Source organism: Gastrolobium bilobum, unplaced genomic scaffold (assembly GCF_033153095.1).
Source record: "Gastrolobium bilobum isolate Gb01-03AN ecotype WA unplaced genomic scaffold, APGP_CSIRO_Gbil_v1 utg40435, whole genome shotgun sequence".
NCBI lineage: Eukaryota > Viridiplantae > Streptophyta > Magnoliopsida > Fabales > Fabaceae > Gastrolobium > Gastrolobium bilobum.
The window spans coordinates 6131-28650 of NW_026899288.1; the positions used below are offsets into that span (position 1 = coordinate 6131).

Consider the following 22520-nt stretch of genomic DNA (forward strand, 5'->3'; position numbering starts at 1 on the left):
CTACTTGTGAGCTACTTCATGACACCGCTGTGCAACTAAGTTGAAAGTTGACAAAGCAATTCTTCTTTGCTTAACACTTCTTTGCAAGCAGATGGCTGAAAAACATCAAATAAGCATATCACAATGGTGGAAACTAGAATATTATGAGCCTTGATGAAAATTTCTAAAGGAAAATGTAAGAAAGATAATTCCTACTTTATTGGTAGTAATAAATATTATCCGGGAACTTTTCCACAGACACTGAATTCCTGCATAAAAAAAGATTGTAATTTTTACCTGAAGCAATGACAACAATTTGCCCATTTTGGTGTCCACGTCTTTGAACATAGTTAAGCTCTGTGGAAGAGTGTTCCTTAGAAAGAATAGCATTGCTGAGGCAGCTTTTTCCTATAAAAGAAACACAAGATTATTAACTTATAATACATGTTTGAAAAATAAGATAAAGAAGACACACATGCTGATGATAATAACAATAATGACTTGCTCGGTGATAGTGAAAATATAAAGCATGGAAGGATGAGTAAAAAATATCTAGACACTGTTCATTCTTCCAAGCATTGCCAACGATCCCACCCCAAGTGTTCATTTCAAAGAAAAACTATCAAAAGATAAATTGCTAAAAAATTTCAACATGAGATTGAGAGGAGGTATGTATCTTGATCATAATAAGAGGAGGTACCATTTAACTTTACACCAGGGATTATACCTTTGTTTATATAGTCATGAGTGGCATACCAAAAAACTAGCAGCAAAATTCATTCAAATGAAGCAATGGATGAAGTGAATAATCTAAAACTGAATTAATCCCCTAGACTACTAGCAAAGTGAGTTTATATGTACTTCATAGTTGTTTCTCCTGTATTTATGTTTCAGGGAAATGAAGCAACTATCTATTGGTTATGGAAGTTTGTAGATCATAATAATCATCTTTAACATGATGCAAGTAAATTCAAATTCAATTTCACATCTATATATCTACAATACCTTCACTTTATAGTCCTGATCATTGTCAAGTGCAAAAGAAAAAGCATTTAGAAGCCTAGGATGATAAAGGGTTTGCGCCACATGGACAAAGTTTGTAGGCGTCTCCATAAAATTAAAAGCTGCCAACCTAACTTGAGCATGAGAGTCTTGGAATGAATTCAAAACTTTGGTCAGCACTTCCCCAAGAAAATTTTCCATCAATACCTGCCAAAAATGTAATTAATAAACAAAGGTTAGACAGTGTGAGAAAGTAGTAAACCTCACCAGCAATTAAGTAAAAAAGTTATTAATATATATGAAAGCAAAGCAAAGAGAGTTGTTAAGATGATGAGGTCACCATTTCATCAGAGAACTCTTTTGAGATCACCGTAAGCAGTGTAATTCCAGCATGGCGCTTCTTCCATTCCTTGGAATCCAAGTAAAGAGGCAACAGTTCTGAAGCAATTGCCAATACTTTACTCCCTCCAAGTGTAACACAAAGTTGTTTCAAACACTTTATTCCAAAGTCATGGTCATGGTCATGGTCACCAACACCACCATCCTCTTCAATACACAGAAGCATTTTCATAGAAACGAGGAACAACCTAACCACAGTTTGAGAAGGAAGGTTCAGCAACACGTGTTCACCGTACTCTTTTACCTCAGTCATGGCCATAACCAACTCAAACGCCAAACGATGCGTTTCATTGGTCAAACCCTCACTCTCCGCGATCTGAAGCCATTCGAGAACCATGTCACTCACGTAAGGCTTCAACAGAAGAGGCTCTTGAGACACCAGATTTATCAACTCAACGAACGCGATTCGAAAATAGGTACCTTCGAAACCGTGCAATAGTGTGAACACGCCAGCCATCATCGAGCGTAAGAGCTCATGGAACAGTGAAGGATCAGAGAACAACTGAACCAAACTCACAACCGCACCAAACGACGCAACCTGAACGTTAGGGTTCGACGACGCCAGAGAAATCAAGAACGACGAATGAAGAAGGCGGCGGCGGTCGCGGAGAGCATCGCAAACAAGAAAACAATAATCGTTTGGCAACGAACACAAAACCAACAGCGCGACTTCACGAAACTTGTCGTCGTCGTGATGACATGAGCAAAAATGTTATGCATGCTAAGTTAATGGAACTCCTCTTGCTTTATCATTTTAAAATAAATTAATGATGACATGAGCAAAAATGTGTTGATAACTCAATTTCTGATAAGATTCTTATGTGTAAAGCTAATTCACCTATAAAGTCAATTGTATTAGAAAAGATTATTTTCTTTTATTTATCTAGATTCATTAGCTGTTTTACTGTTTGGTTGGTGATGTGGTTGGTGATGGATTAGCGAAAATCCTAAAGATTATGCCAAAATACAAAGAAAGGGCAAAACAGTAATTAGCCAACACGTAACCCTAGGAAGATAAAAATTGAGTAGAATGTCTCAGATGGTAAAAATAACCCTGGAAATGGGTTCAGAACGAAAAATTGAGTGGATAGGCAAGTTTCAGAAAAATCAGTGAATAGTGTTTTTCGCGGGTAAAAATACCGCGTTACGATTGCATCGTAAAACGTGCCAGTTGAATTTTGAGCTCTAGGTTTCAAATATGAGTTATAAATGGTCTATAGAACTAGGAAATATGATTTCTGATAATATCTGGTATAATTAAGTCAGTTTGGGGAAGCGTGCCAATCGCGCACGCAACAGCTTAAAACAGTGTTTTCTCCGAATGACCGGAAAACTTCGGATTCATCTGATCAAGTATAATAAAAGGACAATGGTTAATGTTAAAAATTAGAGTTTCTAAATAGGTTTTGAATTTATGGACGTTTAGTGAAATCAGAGGAAAATTCAAATGAGTTTGAAATCGCGTGAGGTGGCGGTGGGACCCACCTCACTTAAACCACTTAAGCCACATCACCCTACCACTATTCATCATCACCCTTCCCTCCCCTTCTCATGCCAAAACCGTGCTCCCCCCCCCCCCCCCCCCCCCCCCAAATAACCCCATTTTTTATTCAAATTTCAATTCCTTCTAAATCCATCATTTCTTAACCAAATCAAGCGATTTTTGTGTTGAAATTTGTTGGAAACAACCTTCCAAACACATTGGTGGTATCCATTAACCTTGAAACCCTCTCATTGGTGAGTTATGGGCAGTTTTCAGTCACGAATTTGGTGGGAGTTTTGATGTTCATGGAGTTGTTTGGAGCTCCAATGGTTTAGGATAGCTTGGAGGAGTCTTGTGCCAAGCTTTTGAGTAAGTTTCTTCACCATTTTAACGGTTTAATTCTTGGATTGAATTCATGAACCCTAAGGGGGAATTTGATGATTTGTGTTGTTAGAGAGCTCAATTTGAAAATGTGTATTAGATGATAATGTGTTAGAATGATGTATTAGAGCTAGAAATGCGATGAAATTTATTGGTGAAAATTGATGAATTTAACTTAGAAAAATTTGATGATCATGATTTTGGACTTGTGAATTTTGGTGTTGAGACTTGTTTGATGAATTGTGGCATGATGGTATGATGATATAATAGGTTGTATGAAGGTTGGAGTGATTAAAATTGAATGGAAATTCCTTGGAATGTCATAGGGCAAGATTCGAACCTTTAAGGAGAAATGAGTAAATTGATGTTGAAAAATAATTTGAATGATGTGTTGCGTGATTATATGATGACTAGATGGGTTGTGTGGTGGTTGGCAAGTGTTAGAATCAATGGAAAAATAATAAGTGGTTTAGTTGGCATAAATGAACCTAGAGCGAAATATTTAGCGAAACGATGCTTAAAAGACGTAAAACGGCGAAACGACAGTTGAAATGGCCTTATGGCAACCCAAGGATGGGTACTATAATGAGAAAGAAAATTTAGAAAAATAAATCCCCAATTAACACCTATATACCGAACCTCCAAGGGAAAAAAAAGGGGATTTTGCGGTTTTCGCGTTCTGATGTAATCCGACGCGAAAATGACGAACCGGCACTTGAATTGGCTTATTGACAACCTAATGAGACGTAACAAAATGAGAAAGAAAATTTAGAAAAATAAATCTCAAATTTACACTTCATTGGCCGAACCATCAAGGGAGGATGGGGAGGATTTTTGTGATTTTGCATTTTGATGCTATTTGACGCGTACTGATGGACGTACGTAATTGTATAGGTTGTCGTACGTTGACTTGAATCTCGAATCTTGATTCAGTGAGTTGCCATTGGTCTTGGACCAAGTGGATTGAGGTAAGTAATTGGTTCAATGCATGTGTAATTGTAAAGTAGCATGTATTGTTTGAATTGTGAGTGATTAGGAATGTCCTCTGTGTAGGCATTCTGCTGTGTACCAAGTTGAGGGATAAGCTACTGCGGAGCTTGTGGAAACAATATTTCAGGTAACCTCTTGGTACTGGGGCTGGTTCCCCTTTCTTTGTTCCACCTTGCCAGTTGATGGCAACGGTAGGAAGTGTGTATGAATAGTATAGAACACATGAGCATGCATGCATTATTGCTATGGGTACTGCAGTACCGAGTCTCTGGCCAGTAGACAGTTTTATTAGCCTTCGGGCATTTTCGGACTTTTGCTGGATAGGTCTCCAGGAGGGAGTTCCAGTTGACTGCGTGTCATGGTGTGTGATCCGGGTAGGAGCACACTAGGAATGTCTTTGGCGTTTTGGTTGGTTTGGGCATCATGGTTGTGGTTTCTGTGAACACACCTTGGATGATACCCATAGGCTTATATATGCCGAGGGCGTACGTGGAATTGGGGTTACCATCCCGTATCGTCGTATTTTGTTTTCTTTATATTCCCCATTCTTTAAATCCCTTGCTATATCCCGTTTTCAAAGTGGTTGTTGTATTCTATTGATATGCATCGAAGTGAACCATTGGGTGGAGTTTTCTCCAGAACCTCTTGGTTACTGAGATATATTCGTATATCTCACCCCGTCTCGGGGCATTTATTTCAGGAGGTAGCAATGGAGCAGGAGCCTCGGGCAAGAGGCCCGCAGAGTGAGCGGTGGAGCGCTTCATATTTTGCATTTTGTTGGCCGTGTGGCCTAGGCTAGACTTAGGGCATGAACATGTCATTCGTATTTACTAGTAGCTTCATTAGCATCTTGTTCATGCCATTTTGCCTAAGTCTAGTAGTGATGTATTTGGTTATGTTGTCTTTTAAATTAAGTTGAAGTTTTAGAAGAATGTAATTTGAAGTTTTAGTTTCAAGTTGTAATTTGTAAAGCCATATTGTAATAGTATTGATGCATGTCTATTTATGATGGAAGGGCCTTAGGCCTATTTTAGGTTATGATAATATGTATGATGGAAATATGCATGAAAAAGGTGTTAGTGATTGCAACTACTTAAGAATGATTATTATGGACTCTATGTTTAATAACTATAAACTGGATTGGGTTGTAAGTGCCCCAAGGCGTTGTTGGTCCTTGTGTGTGCCACCCATTGGATTATTACTGTATTATCATGTGTTTATTAGGTACATTTGAGGTTTAAATGATCTTTTACAAATTTGGGATTATTGGAAAAACAAAGGAAACTCTGGCGAATTTTCTGTAGAATTGGCAGATTTTAGGCGAACTTCGGGAGAGCATATCTCCCTCCATAGAGGTCCCCTAGGGACGTGCCATACGCCATTTTGAAGGTTGAGATGTCCTCTACCTTGTGTCAAAATGTAAGGAAAATCTGGGTTGATCTTCGGCCTGAAAAAAATAGAGAAACGCGGGCTGCTCATGTGCCACTGCACCTGAGGCAGATTCTGGACCGGATTTGGGAAATTAATTCCTGCTTCGTTTCTCAGTCAAATTAAGCGTGTGATATATCAAAATGAAGTTTGAGATGTCTAGTTTGTAGGATAAAAATTTGAGAGCAAATGGTTGAGTGGATTGAGTGAAGTAATTCGAGCAATGTGAGTGGTTTGGAGCTGTTTTTGGGGTTGTTTGGGCTAATTGCTTATCCAACTTCTAACGGCGATAACCGGAGCAAATGAGCTCCGAATTGAGCGTATGATAGCTTGTTAAAAAGGGAATTAAGTAATAAAAAAATATAATCTGAGAAGAAGGGTTGGTTGCGATCGGATTGGTCGCAGAAAAATTTAGAGTGAAACATGTTAGAATTGGTAAAAACGTAAAGTTGGAAATAGGCTAAGTGAGTTTATGGGAACTCCTTAGTAACTTATAATAAATGATGTAAGTAATAAAAATAGTTTAAATAAGTCTTCCGCAAGAGTTTACGGTTACGGTCACAACTTTTAATTATTACGCCTTTTTATGATTTAAATGCTCGCGTAATAGTCGGAAAAAATTTATTCTCGTTTTTATAAACGAACTGCTGTGGTTGTAACTGCGCTTAATATCATAATTAATGTTAACAATACCGGTACGTAACGGGCTGTTACATTTTATGGTATCAGAGCAGTTTTGTTAGGGAACTCTGATAATGTATATTTATGTTGTGTGTTGCATATATGTAGATTCTTATCGATTACTGCATATGTGATTCCTTAGTGTGGGTCTGATCAACCCATTCCTTTGTGTTACATGCGTAGTCATCGTAAGAAGCCTACGTGGCAACTGTGGAGCACCAAATGTAAGTCCTTAGCCTGATGTTGTGGATGCAGTGTTGACTGCTCCATGGACAAGAGATGGCAGTAAGTAAAACATGAATATTATAGGACTTAAGGGAAACAGACTTAAATGTTTTGTCTGACCTTGTAGATGAAATTTATAAAGCTCGATTATAAGTGAAAGTTGTAAACAAATCTATGATATGTACGGTATTGCATGGGTGAACCTTGTAGTACTATAAATAATAAAGATATATAATTGAGATGAGTCCATAGTATGGAAACGGTATTGGTGAAGCTTCCAAGTATGTGTGTAGTATAGTGTGTACAGTGGACTTGGTGAATAGACTTCATCAAGGTGAGAGATTTAGAACCTGTTGGATTATTGAAAATGGTGAACAGGTATGCTTAAGTATGAGTTGGAATATTCTATGTCTGATTAGAAGTTATAAGTCCCTGATGGATGATGTACACTTAAACAAATTGAGATGGTTCATGCAGAGAAATAAATAGAATAATTGATGATTAATCCTATAGGATTTGACCACTTGGAATTATAATGCTAGTCAAATGTTAAATTGAGATATATTGAAATATGGGATTTAAACCCATAAGGAGGTAGTGTTGATTAAACATAGGCGAGATGAATTAATTATGTATTATATGTATAAGGAAGAAGTTGAGAGAATCGCCATGGATGGCATTGAACAAGGTTCATTGAGAGTATGATTGTCCGTAACGGAATAATGGTCTAGCTTGACCGATATGCCATGAAGGAAACAAATATGATTATAGGTGTGCGTTAATGTGTGAAATTCTCCTTGGAAATGGCTACTGTGTAGAGATTCAGGTGTTATGAAGCATAAGAGGATTGATCCATGATGGAGGTCTCTTGGAAATCTCAAAGAATGAATATCGTAATTTAAATGGCCTAATTACTTGTGGATGTTGTAATGCATTGTGAATAATACCTAATGGCCTGATGGCCAGTATACCTATTCTGATGAATCGGATGATAATCCAGTGATGGTCTAAGTGCCAGTATACATATATATGTATGTACACCTTGTGATGGCCTGAACGCCTAATTATCCGTGCTGAGGTAAATTATTAAATTTTTGTAAAAGGACAATGAGGCCGAATGAAATCCCTGATGAGGGGAAGTATCTGAAGAGATTGTATGATTAGAGAATGAGCTAATGTACAACCTGATGGGAAATCATGTGAGTAGTGTATGAACTAAGTTACAATAAAGTGTGGAATTAGGTGTTTAGCAAAAGAGCTAATGTGTAATGTCAAAACAAAAGTGATAAGATTAGTTAATGAGTTGAGGTATAAGTGTTAGTGCAAGGATTGATATAATTTTTCAGTGCACGGATTGAGGTGAAATTAGTCCTCTGTGATAGGACGAATATGTTTAGAAGATCCCTGTGTGATGGGAAGTATATGTGAGATATGTACAGAACTTTGAGAAAATTCTGGATTCACGGAATAGAGATTATGTTATGAACTATGCCAATTGAATAGTCAAAGTAAGAGAGAAAATAATCTGTGAGAAGAATAAGCAAGGAAGAGATAATGGACTATGGATTTGAACGGTAACATGACAGAAAAAACTATTAAAAGTTAGAAAACGTGTACGAAATTACGAAGAGAATGTGAATTATGATAATAGTGACTTATGTGTAAACTATCAGTGAGAAGAATGAAATGAGAGAGTAAGACGAATTGACTTATATGTAACAGGGTATATTATACCACTACTGCTATGATTATGGGGATAGCCCCATATGAATATACCAAAGATATTTTGCTGTTATATACAGAGGTGATACAGACACCAAATGGACTGGGTCCATGTGTGATCTGGAGTGTACGGAGTACCAGTTTTGTCGTTATATACGGATATGTTATAATTATGAACTCCTCTGTGCACTGGGTGCACGTTATGAGACTTGATATTACCATCTCTGCGCGGCCTATGTGCCCGGAGTGTGTAGCCATCTCCGTGCGGATTATGTTCCCGGAGACTATTATTATGTTATATGAGTAATATGAGATGAGGAAGTATTCCGCAATGATGAGACTGCTATTATAGTTGAGTTGATCTACATAAGTGCACAAATGAGAAACGTTAGGAATACTGATAGAACACAGTCAGCAGGTGGTAGGTTATCATTACTGCATGAATTATATGGGTGGATTCTCTGATCGGTGGGTCATTACATCTGGGGCCCTGAGGACAGCAAGAGCTCGAGCGGTTAAAACCTGTGAATGTTGTTACCCACTGTATTGAGAGAGTTCTTCCATGTGATTAACGCAAAATATGAGGTCAGATGTTTGTAAATGAACAAAATATGTCAGATTTGGATATAAGAGGTGAGGTATAGTGGGTAAAATTTTTGTAGTGTGATAGTAAAGCACTATTGTGGGCGTAAAGTAAGTTCGATGAAATAATATCGGCTCCAAGTGAGTTGGTAAGTTTGTTGGAATCCTTGCCTTATGATAAAAGAGATAACAGTGTGATTTAATGTTGAAAGATGGAGTAAGTATCCTTCTAGGAAGACTGGCGATGATCAAGAGTTCAGGTTAAAGGAGTGTTATATATAATCGCATATGCCACTTATGGTGGAAAGTGCGTGGAAAATGCACAATGTTGATGTTGTTTTGGTTAAGTATTAATGAGGTATGGCTGAGTGCTGTGGTAGCCTTGAAAATTCTGAGAGATCGAGATACCAATCGGTGGGGAATTGTATAAGTAGTGGCAAGGATGGATTTAGTTTTATGTGACTTGATAATGAAGTTTCAAAGATTTCTATAGGATGAGACTTGTATGTGAGAGACATGGCATTTTAAGGGTCCATCAGTCAGTAGTGAAATGGCTTGGTATGGTTGGTTGATTCGAACAACCAAGATGATTGGTGAAAGTTGGTAAAAACTATAAGGTGATATTGTTTTGAGTTTGACATCCAGGATTAAATGACGATGATTACAAAAAAGTATAAATAAGGGGAACAAATGGTTAAGTTGCAACACCGGAGTGGAATGAAAGTTGAAAATAATTAGTGGGAGAAAATATTAAACATGAGGCCTTCATGTGGAGGTCATTGATGAGATTGTGTTTAGACTGTGAGAGGTCTAAGTATGGAGTTGAGCTGGTTGAGTTGGTAAAATTGAGATGGTTAAGCTAATAAAGAGTTTAACAATGAGTGTAAATTATGAATATGAGTTTGTAGATGGAAAAATTTCATGAGTATTTGTGGTCGAAAGACCTTATAGGGTTAATCGAAAATATAAACTATTATGAGTATGGTTAGTTTCGTATCATAAAGAGAAAGATATAGTTGTGAGTACCTAAAAAGAGGTGAAGACACGTGACAAGGAAAAATAAAGTATATGAGTATAGAATTTAATGTGAGTCGAAATTGTAGGACACGACAAAGTGCCTTTGAAACTAGAAAGTATGTGCTTGGGTGAAAGCCAAGAAAACAACGAAATGATAAGAGTAGTAACAGTAATGGAAAGAAATGGTTGTTGGGGTATTGTCAAAACAGTGAGGACAACGAAAAAAAATTAGGTATTAAAGCACGTGTGAGTTGGAAATACTCCAGGAATAACGAGTGAATGTGCATGAAAGCGATTAGATGCTTTTGAGAACGACCATGGGCCAGAAATATGGATAAATATGAGAATGAGGTAAGTTGATACCGACAAATCCGTAATATTGTTATATTATTACCTACAAATCAGCGAAAGGGAAACGGTAAACCAGAGAAAGTTTAAAATATTGTGAATTAAAAGGTCACAGAACCATGAGAGACGAGTAATTGTGAAGGATCAAAGGATAATGAGTATCATACAAAGGAGATCATGCTTGTGATAAAAGTCATATGGTAGAGATACACACTTGAGGATGCTACTTGGGAGCGGGAGGATGAGATTCTCCGATTGTATCCTGAGTTAGCGGATGAGTATGATTTAATTTTGCGGACAAAATTCTAAAAAGTTGGGGTGAATATAACACCTCACAATTTTAAATCAAGTAATTAAAATATTAAGTGAGCAATCAAGTGATGGATTAGCGAAAATCCTAAAGATTATGCCAAAATACAAAGAAAGGGCAAAACGGTAATTAGCCAACACGCAACCCTAGGAAGATAAAAATTGAGTAGAATGTCTCAGATGGTAAAAATAACCCTGGAAATGGGTTCAGAACGAAAAATTGAGTGGATAGGCAAGTTTCAGAAAAATCAGTGAATAGTGTTTTTCGCGGGTAAAAATACCGCGTTACGATTGCACCGTAAAACGTGCCAGTTGAATTTTGAGCTCTAGGTTTCAAATATGAGTTATAAATGGTCTATAGAACTAGGAAATATGATTTTTGATAATATCTGGTATAATTAAGTCAGTTTGGGGAAGCGTGCCAATCGCGCACGCAACAGCTTAAAACATTGTTTTCTCCGAACGACCGGAAAACTCTGGATTCATCTGATCAAGTATAATAAAAGGACAATGGTTAATGTTAAAAATTAGAGTTTCTAAATAGGTTTTGAATTTATGGACGTTTAGTGAAATCAGAGGAAAATTCAAATGAGTTTGAAATCGCGTGAGGTGGCGGTGGGACCCACCTCACTTAAACCACTTAAGCCACATCACCCTACCACTATTCATCATCACCCTTCCCTCCCCTTCTCATGCCAAAACCGTGCTCCTCCCCCCCAAATAACCCCATTTTTTATTCAAATTTCAATTCCTTCTAAATCCATCATTTCTTAACCAAATTTTGAGTAAGTTTCTTCACCATTTTAACGGTTTAATTCTTGGATTGAATTCATGAACCCTAAGGGGGAATTTGATGATTTGTGTTGTTAGAGAGCTCAATTTGAAAATGTGTATTAGATGATAATGTGTTAGAATGATGTATTAGAGCTAGAAATGCGATGAAATTTATTGGTGAAAATTGATGAATTTAACTTAGAAAAATTGATGATCATGCCACTGCACCTGAGGCAGATTCTGGACCGGATTTGGGAAATTAATTCCCGCTTCATTTCTCAGTCAAATTAAGCGTGTGATATATCAAAATGAAGTTTGAGATGTCTAGCTTGTAGGATAAAAATTTTAGAGCAAATGGTTGAGTGGAATGAGTGCAGTAATTCGAGCAATGTGAGTGGTTTGGAGCTGTTTTTGGGGTTGTTTGGGCTAATTGCTTATCCAACTTCAAACGGCGATAACCGGAGCAAATGAGCTCCGAATTGAGCGTATGATACCTTGTTAAAAAGGGAATTAAGTAATACAAAAGTATAATCTGAGAAGAAGGGTTGGTTGCGATCGGTTTGGTCGCAGAAAAATTTAGTGTGAAACATGTTCGAATTGGTAAAAACGTAAAGTTGGAAATAGGCTAAGTGAGTTTATGGGAACTCCTTAGTAACTTATAATAAATGATGTAAGTTATAAAAGTAGTTTAAATAAGTCTTCCACAAGAGTTTACGGTTACGGTCACAGCTTTTAATTGTTACACCTTTTTATGATTTAAATGCTCGCGTAATAGTCGGAAAAAATTTATTCTCGTTTTTATAAATGAACTGCTGTGATTGTAACTGCGCTTAATATCATAATTAATGTTAACAATACCGATACGTAGCGGGCTGTTACAAGAAGACAAAAATGATAGAGAGGGAGAGCTTGAAAAGAACTTCTGGAGCTTTTTGCGGAGATTGATCTTGGAGATTATTTTCTCTTCCTTTTGAATTCTTATTCTTCTTTTATGAATCATTGTAATTCAGCTATTACCATGTCTGGCTAGTTTCCTTCATTGTGGGTAGGGTAACGGTTGGTTAAAAAGCCAACTCTTAAAACCCATCACCCAATACATAGGACAAAAAAAGGTAAAATAATATAGGATAATATATTTATGGGATCAAAGTGTCTGCTGTAACTTTAGATAAAAGTGCCTGCTGTGCAATTAAACAGTGTCATTTTGGTCTTTTTTTTAAAGTCAAATTGCTTACTGTGCAACTCTTCCGTATTCATCTTGTTCGCATGCTAGTTTCTTTTTCCCTTAATGGCAGTGTGATATTAAGGGAAAAAGCGTTGGAAAGATCATTCAGTAATTTGACTATCTTTACTGACATATGAATTAATCGCATCGAGAGAATGACATGTTTTGGTCGGAGTGGGTGATCGCGGAACCCAATTAAAATGGCGACAATAACAAAAAAAAATGGAATGCAATAAAGTTAATATTACATGATGCTAAATGCACGATTGAACAGTTAACTTATAGTCTATTCTATAGAATGCATAATATTTCCCTTAATATCACACTGCCATTAAGGGAAAAAAGAAACTGGCATGCGAACGAGATGAATACAGAAGAGTTGCACAGTAAGTAATTTGATTTTTAAAAAAAGACCAAAACGACACCGTTTAACAGCACAGCAGGCACTCTTATGTAAAGTTACAGCAGAAACTTTAATCCCTATATTTATTGGGGAAAAAAGTATCTAATGTTACTTTAGACAACTTTGTCTAATGTTCATTGAAACGACGTAGTTTTATGGTTGAAAAATTAAAAAAATAGAATGATAAAGACTATTATAACCCTGAAAAAAATTAAAATTACAAAAACACCATGAACCCATATTTATTATGTAGGAGGAAAATAAAAGAATTTCATGCACATACAACAATAGATGAAGAGCTCGTTAATTTTTGTTTCTCTCTCTTTGATTGCTATCTCTCTCTTTTGATTGCTGTCTATGCAGGAAAACTTTTTATTTTCCTGTTTAAATGACAAATATATTACCCAATAATATAACCTTCTCTCATACAATTGGCTTTATGTGTCGGAGAATCAACTTTGTACATAACAACCTTATCAGAATTTGAGTTATCAACACATTTTTGCTCCTGTCATCATTAATTTATTATGAATTGATAAAGGAAGAGGAGCTTCATTAACTAGCATGCATAAGTAAACTTAATATGTCAACCACGGGAATTAAAGAAACAAAATACAACTGCTAAAGAATTAAAAGAATGAGATATACGATGATCACTTTGAGTGAATTAAAATAATTAACAAGTTTATTTAAATATATGAAATGCACTGAATAAAGAAAGAATATGATAGGGATTTGATATTACATCTCAACCTAAAATTAAGGTATTTGATGTATCATATTTAATTTATTCCTTTGAAATGCAGATTGACCACACTTAAATTCCCAATAGTATTTAAGAGAAATCTTTGTCATCGACTATTGTTTTGTTCTTAAAACTATATATATAACTAGAGAAAAATGTGTGTCATTTTAAATGACATACCTTATGTCCTTTTATTTTATAAAGAGGTGTGACAATAGTTGTTAAAAAATCGATTTATCACTACGGTTTTACATTTTTACGATTTTTTTTCATCAAAACGATTTTATCAATATTTCAAACGTTTTTACGTTTTTATGATTTTTTATGATTTTTTTACATTACGATTTTAAATTTTACGATTTTTTAATCTCTCTCCGATTTTGCTTAATTTTTTTTTCTTCCATGATTTATCTTTTTTTTTACTTAAAATGACATAATTTTATGTCCTTTAAAATAGTACACATTTTTTCCATATAACTATTATTATTAGAATTAATTTACTTTTGTGTCTGAGTTCTCGTCACCATTTCTTCCATGAATCCTTGTCGATCTTTTTCTCAATTGCTGGCAGTCTGGCACTTTTGAGCGAATAAACTAGATTCAGTAGTGTTGACATTTTTCTGTAAAAAATAAAAGTAAAAATAAAAATAAAAATAAAAAAATTTGCTGAAGGAATCTTCGCTTAATTAGGGTCAATTAAGAAAAGAATAGACAGAACATCAAACAAGTGATGTTGGCCATATCAAATACTCATCACATCTGAATGCATGTATAAAGAATTAATTCACGGGTTACACACAACATTTAGGCTAAAATTCGGAAATTAGAGCAGACACATAATGTTCAAGTGATGGTGGTTTGTTGTATAGGAGTTCATATGGTGGTTTGTTATTTAAAAGTGGTGTGCAGGTGCTGTTTATGATGTGTATGGCATGAGAAATTGCATAGGTCCATAGGCTAAGTGGTAATTTGGCTTGAAAGAAAAGAGAACGAGCTGCATTAAGGATATGTTGGTGTTTACGTTCTGCAACCCCATTTTGTTGGGGTGATTCAACACAAGAACGTTGATGTTCAATCCCTTTTGAGAGATAGAAATCAGTCATAAGGAATTCAGCTCCATTATCACTTCTGATGATTTTTATGGAGGATTTGAATTGATTTTCAACATAGGTAGTAAAGTGTTTTAAATTGTTTCGTGCCTCAGCTTTGTTCTTTAAAAGAATAGCCCATGTAAAACGTGTATAGTCATCTACAATTGTTAAGAAATATCGATGGCCATGTAAAGAAGTTGTGGAGAAGGGACCCCAAATGTCAGTATGTATTAATTGGAAAGGAAATGTAGTTTTGATTGTACTAGAAATGTAAGGTAATTTTCTTTGTTTTGAGAAATGACATATATCACAGGGATCTATTTTATTACATGAAATGAAAGGGAAGTAGATGGACATGGTCTTCATGACTGGTTCAGAAGGATGACCAAGTCTTTGGTGCCATATCAATGCATCATTGGAGTTCACTTTATTGCAGAAACTTTTCTTTACAGATCCTTCATGTGTCTTCAATATGTAGAGTCCATCTAATTGTTTAGCTGAACCAATCGTCTGGTTGGTTGATATCTGTTGGATGAAACAAGTTAAGTCATGAAAAAGAATGTAGGATTGGGTGTCTTGAAGAAGTTTGGTTACTGAAATCAAATTGACACGAAAGGATGGTACATAGAGAACATTTTTAAGAACTAAAGAATCAGAAATTCTTGTTGTGCCTGATTGTGTTGTGGTAATTTGAGTGCCATTTGGAAGTGTGATGTGTATGGGATTTATGGATTGGACACATGAAAGATTAGAGAAAATATATGTGATGTGATCTGTAGCTCCAGTGTCCAGAATCCAATGGTTTGATTTTATACCTGATATTGTGTTACCTATATTGAAAGCAGATGAGTGGGTTTGAATCATATTGGATGAGTGAGGCAGCTTTGATCTTTGTAGAAGTTCCAGAATTTCTTGATGTTGTTCTTTTGAAAAGGCAAGATTCAGAGATTCTGGTTCAGGTTCTGGATCAGTATTGTGTACACTATCATCAAATTCTAGTGAAACAAAGTTTGTAGCAGCAGCAGCAGCATATGGTCTTCTGGTTTGGTATCCTGGTGGAAATCCATGCTTGAGATAGCATGTCTCGATGGTATGGTTTGTTCTCTTGCAATATGTGCAAAACTTATTTCCACGACCTCTTCCTTGATTGAAACCTTGGCCTCTTCCTTGATTAAAACCTTGGCCTCTTCCTTGATTGAAACCTTGGTTGAAGTTCTGATTGAAATTTGGATGATATCGAGTCTGTCCTCTGTCTAGTTGTCCTCTGGAATTTTGTTGTTCAGCAATATTGATGAAAGATTGTGAATCTTGGACTCTTATTTCAGGCGCCTTTCTTGCTGAAGAATCAATGAGAATACTTTGTTAACACATGGAAGAGGGTCTAATAGCATTACTTGAGCTCTCACATGTTCAAATTGGTCATTTAACCCTTTCAAGAATCTTATTACATAGTCCCTTTCACGAGTATCCTTTACTTGTGTTGCTGCTCCACATGCGCAAGATGGTAAAATTGGCTGTAAGCTTTCTAATTCATCCCATAAAATCTTTAATTGGGTGAAGTAATCTGAAACACATTTGTCTCCTTGCTGCAATTTGAAAATTTCATCTTGAAGATCAGAAATTCTAAACATATCAGTTTGAGCAAACCTGTCTTTCAAGTTGTTCCATATATCATCTGCTTTCTCCATCCAAAGCACTGATTGTGCAATGGATTCTGAGATGGATCGATTGAGCTAAGAAATTATCATAGTGTTACACCTTTCCCATGAACCAAATAGAGGACTGTCATCATCTGGTTTCTTGATTGTTCCATTAACAAAACCAAGCTTGTTCTTGGATAGGAGTGCCATACGCATTGATCTTTGCCATGTGTGGAAGTTCTTTCCATTCATTGAAGGAGATACTAAGACCAGCGATGGGCTTTCATTGGGATGTAGGTAATAGGGATTGGATTCTGGTGCTGGTGTTGTATTCTGGTATGGTACTGCTCTTTGAGTTGGTGCTGATGCTGCATCTTCCATTTTCTTGATTGATGAAAAGAAAACAGAAAATTTCGAAAGGAAGAAGAAGGAAAATCTTTTGAGAAGAATTGGGAACAAGAGAGGGTGAATACCAGAGCTCTAGATGAGCTCTGATACCATATTGAAAACTAGATAAAAGATGAAAAAGATTGAATGTATTGAATGAATTCTCAAGGTTACATTGCTGATATATATACAACAGCAATCAAACTAAAGCACGGAAGCAAAGACTCTTTAACTGTAAATAACAGAAATAACTAACATCTAACTAACTGAATTAATTACAAGCTACTGTATATATTAACAAAAAGAACAAGAAGTTAAACGACGTTGCGCCCAACACATGGAGAGAAAATAAATAAGTGTATTGTATTGATTCAAGTAATTAAAATATTAAGTGAGCAATCAAGTGATGGATTAGTGAAAATCCTAAAGATTAGGCCAAAATACAAAGAACGGGCAAAATGGTAATTAGCCAACACGCAACCCTAGGTAGATAAAAATTGAGTAGAAGGTCTCCGATGATAAAAATAACCCTGGAAATGGATTCAGAACGAAAAATTGAGTGGACAGGCAAGTTTCAGAAAAATCAGTGAATAGTGTTTTTCGCGGGTAAAAATACCGCGTTACGATTGCACCGTAAAACGTGCCAGTTGAATTTTGAGCTCTAGGTTTCAAATATGAGTTATAAATGGTTTGTTGAGTTAGGAAATATGATTTGATGAAATTTGATGGAATTGAGTCATTTTGAGAAAAATTGATGAATAGTGATTTTTCGGTGTAAAAATACTGCGGTATAATTGTACCGATAAGCGTGAAAATTTTATCAGTATTTTTGGGAAACAAAAATATGACATGAACAAGAAAAATACGTAGGTCGTGAATTTGTAGTTGAAATTGATGATTGGATTAAAGTTAAATCGCGTGTGGGACCCATCCCACTCAAATCCACTTAAATCACCTCACTTTTCCTCACAACTCACGATCTTCTCTCTCTCCTTCCCTTCTTCTTTACGCATGACAGCCCCTCCACCACCATCTTTGTGCAAAATTTTCAATTCACCATAACTTGGTCGTTTCTCCACCGAATCCATCGATTCTTGTCTTGAAATTCGATGGAAATCATCATCCGAACCCGTTCCACCGATTAGTTTCCCTTGAAACCCTCTCTTTGGTGAGTTATTGCCCATTTACAGCTGTGAATTTTTGGAGAAATTTGAGGTTCATGGAGTCATTTGAGCTTCCATTGTTTGGAGGAGTCTTGGGGTAGCATCAAGCCATGGTTGTGAGTATATTTCCATCCCATTTACATGGTTTGATTGTAGTTTATTTTCATGAACCCTACACCTTGATTTCGTGATTGGTGATGTTAGAGAGCTCAATTGAAAAATGTGTATCAGATGATAATGTCTTAGAATGATGTGTTAGAGCTAGAAATGCCATGAAAATTATTGGTGAAAAATATGGATTTTTAACTTAGAAAAATTGATGATCATGACTTTGGACTTTTGAATTTTGGTGTTGAGACTTTGTATGATGAATTGTGGCATGATGGTATGATGATATAATAGGTTGTGTGAAGGTTGGAGTGATTAAAATTGAATGGAAATTCCTTGGAATGTCATAGGGTAAAATTCGAACCTTTGAGGAAAAATTGAGAAATTGATGTTGAAAAATGAATTGGATGATGATTTGTGTAGTTATATAGTGCTTAGATGGGTTGTGTTGTGGTTGGAAAGTGTTTGAATCAATGGGAAAAAATGAATTGTGTTTAGAGACCTAAATGAGCCTAAAGTGAAATATTTCGCAAAACGATGCGTAAATGTCATAAAACGGAAAAACGACGATTGAACTAGCCTCTAAGCAACCTAAGGAAGTGTTATAAAATGAGAAATAAAATTTAGAAAAATAAATCCCCAATTAACACCTATATGGCCGAACCTCCAAGGGAAAAAAGGGGGATTTTGCGATTTTCGCGTTCTGATGTAATCCGACGCGAAAATGACGAACCGGCACTTCAATTGGCCTATTGACAACCTAATGAGACGTAACAAAATGACAAAGAAAATTTAGAAAAATAAATCTCAAATTTACACTTCATTGGCCGAACCATCAAGGGAGGATGGGGAGGATTTTTGTGATTTTGCATTTTGATGCTATTTGACGCGTACTGATGGATGTACGTAATTGTATAGGTTGTCGTACGTTGACTTGAATCCCGAATCTTGATTCAGTGAGTTGCCATTGGTCTTGGACCAAGTGGATTGAGGTAAGTAATTGGTTCAATGCATGTGTAATTGTAAAGTAGCATGTATTGTTTGAATTGTGAGTGATTAGGAATGTCCTCTGTGTAGGCATTCTGCTGTGTACCAAGTTGAGGGATAAGCTGCTGTGGAGCTTGTGGAAACAATATTTCAGGTAACCTCTTGGTACTGGGGCTTGTTCCCCTTTTCTGTTCCACCTTGCCAGTTGATGGCAACGGTAGGAAGTGTGTATGAATAGTATAGAACACATGAGCATGCATGCATTATTGCTATGGGTACTGCGGTACCGAGTCTCTGGCCAGTAGACAGTTTTATTAGCCTTCGGGCATTTTCGGACTTCCGCTGGATAGGTCTCCAGGAGGGAGTTTCAGTTGACTGCGTGTCATGGTGTGTGATCCGGGTAGGAGCACACTTGGAATGTCTTTGGCGTTTTGGTTGGTTTGGGCATCATGGTTGTGGTTTCTGTGAACACACCTTGGATGATACCCATAGGCTTATATATGCCCAGGGCGTACGTGGAATTGGGGTTACCATCCCGTATCGTCGTAGTTTGTTTCTTTATATTCCCTATTTCTCTAAATCCCTTACTATATCCCGTTTTTAAAGTGGTTGTTTTATTCTATTGATATGCATCGAAGTGAACCATTGGTTGGAGTTTTCTCCAGAACCTCTTGGTTACTGAGACATATTCGTATATTTCACCCCGTCTCGGGGAATTTATTTCAGGAGGTAGCAGTGGAGTAGGAGCAGCGGGCAAGAGGCCCGTAGAGTGAGCATTGGAGTGCTTCATGTTTTGTTTTGTTGGCCGTGTGGCCTAGGCTAGACTTAGGACATGAACATCTCATATGTATGTTGTATGAGCTTCATTAGCATATTTGTTCATGCCATTTTGCCTAAGTCTAGTAGTTATGTATTTGGTTATGTTGTCATTTGAATTTAAGTTGTAATATTGGAAGAATGTAAGTTGAGTTTAAGTTTCAAGTTGTAAATTGTAAAGCAATATTGTAATCATATTTGATGCATGACTAATGATGATGGAAGGGCCTTAGGCCTATTTTAGGGTATGATTACATGTATGATGAAAATGTGCATGAAAAAGGTGTTAGTGATTGCAACTACTTAAGGATGATTAATATGAATTATATGCCTAATGACTATAAACTGGATTGGGTTGTAAGTGCCCCAAGGCGTTGTTGGTCCTTGTGTGTGCCACCCATTGGATTATTACTGTATTATCATGTGTTTATTAGGTACATTTGAGGTTTAAATGAACGTTTACAATTTTGGGATTATTGGAAAAACAAAGGAAACTCGGCGAAATTTCTGTAGAATTGGCAGATTTTAGGCGAACTTCGGGAGAGCATATCTCCCTCCATAGAGGTCCAATAGGGACGTGCCATACGCATTTTTTAAGGTTGAAATGTCCTCTACCTTGTGTCAAAATTTGAGGAAATTCTGGGTTGATCTTCGGCCTGAAAAAAATAGAGAAACACGGACTGCTCATATGCCCCTGCACCTGAGGCAGATTCTGGACCGGACTTGGGAAATTAATTCCTGCTTCGTTTCTCAGTCAAATTAAGCGTGTGATATATCAAAATGAAGTTTGAGATGTCTAATTTGTAGGATAAAAATTTGAGAGCAAATGGTTGAATGGATTGAGTGCAGTAAATCGAGTAAGGTGAGTGATTTGGAGCTGTTTTTGGGGTTGTTTGGGCTAATTGCTTATCCAACTTCAAACGGCGATAACCGGAGCTAATGAGCTCCGAATTTAGCATATGATAGCTTGTTAAAAAGGGAATTAAGTAAGACAAAGATATACTCGGAGAAAAGAGTGTGATAGCGAGCGGTTTGGTCGCAGAAAAACTTAGAGTGAAACATGTTCGAATTGGTATAAAACGTAAAGTTGGAAATTGGCTAAGTGAGTTTATGGGAACTCCTTAGTAACTTATAATAAGTAATGTGAGTTATAAAAATAGTTTAAATAAGTCTTCCGCAAGAGTTTACAGTTACGGCCACAGCTTTTAATTATTACGCCTTTTTATGTTTTAAATGCTCGCGTAATAATCGGAAAAAGTTTATTCGCATTTTTATAAATGAACTGCTGTGATTGTAACTGCGCTTAATATCATAATTAATGTTAAAAATACCGGTGTACAACGGGCTGTTACATGCATCATCAATATTAGTTAAGTAATCTAGTCTAAACATTCAGCATATAATTTTATCTCATATATATATATATATATAATATGTGAGGTTTATATTATCTTTTTCTTTCACTTCTCTTCACATGGACCTCATACACTTTTATGTATATAGAAGATAAAATTATCTCTTACAACATAAGAAACAATTATCCAAATATATCACTTAATATTATCTTTTTAAGGGCTGTAAATACAAATGTTAACATGTAAGTTCATTCGATGCCTATAACCTGTTTTAGATAACTCATCATTAGGGGTTTGAGGGTTTCGTATATATAATAGACCAATTCCCAATACCAAATAATTTCCTTGCTAAACTTTGACCCCATAATAAATTTATGGCAAGCAAGGACCCTTTAGATTTCATTTCATCTACTTATCCTAATAAGAAATATTGGAAATTAGGTATAGCAGATGAGAAAAAAAGGTGACCCACACAATTGACGGAGAGACAGCTATTTGATCTTGTGCATGTCAGCCATGACTGACACAGACCGGGAGCAACCTTATAACAAGGGAACAAAACTATACATAGTGATACGGTGGTGGGTACTCCTTTTTTTCAAATATAAAAATTTTTATTTTCATTTTTGAAATTTTTTTTCTGGCCACCTTTAAATTTTTTCCACGTTTGGAAAAAGGAAATACCTACTTGGGTATTCCTATAGGTTGGAATTGGTTGTTGCGTTTAAAGCGTTCCATAATTCAGTACAAGGGTAGTTATATATCTTTGGATCACTTTGAAGAGACATTAATTAGGCATTGCCATATAAATCCCTGCTATGTAGATACTTAGACCATGACATTTAAATAGTTATAATTGTGTATATATTACATAATGAGGGGTGCTGCTTTTCCAATAGCAATTAAAACGTGTGATATAAGTCGCAGTTTCGGTAAGTGGGACTAGGACTCAGTTTCTGATATACCTCATGAGGCGAAAAAAAAAAAAAAAAAAGCTCAATCAGTTGATCGTGTCGTGGACCAGAGTTAATGGAGATTCCAGCACAGTGCTTTTCATTGTCCTCAATGTTTTTTTTTTTTTTGAGATGTTAAAGATATTTAATTAAAAAACTGCTGAGGGAAAACACAGATGATTTCCCTCTGGTCTGTCTAGATGTGCACGTTAAGAGGTGTAGGAAAAGGTGACAAAAAAGAAGAAAATGGTACCATGATGCAAACTAGGGCATGTGAATACAACTAAATAATTGTGATTTACTAATAACAAAATCCTCTCGCCAAGA

The 22520-nt window shown here is 36.2% G+C and overlaps 1 protein-coding gene across 1 annotated transcript; it reads right to left on the reverse strand.

Annotated features, from left to right (window-relative positions):
* LOC133289237 (uncharacterized) lies at positions 1-2071 on the reverse strand (the record flags this gene model as incomplete). The annotated part of the gene is made up of 4 exons (XM_061487137.1): positions 1-83; positions 273-387; positions 985-1188; positions 1322-2071. Coding segments are annotated over 4 exons (1152 nt in total), but the record flags the coding sequence as incomplete, so codon positions are not given.
* Positions 2072-22520: the final 20449 nt, after the last annotated feature.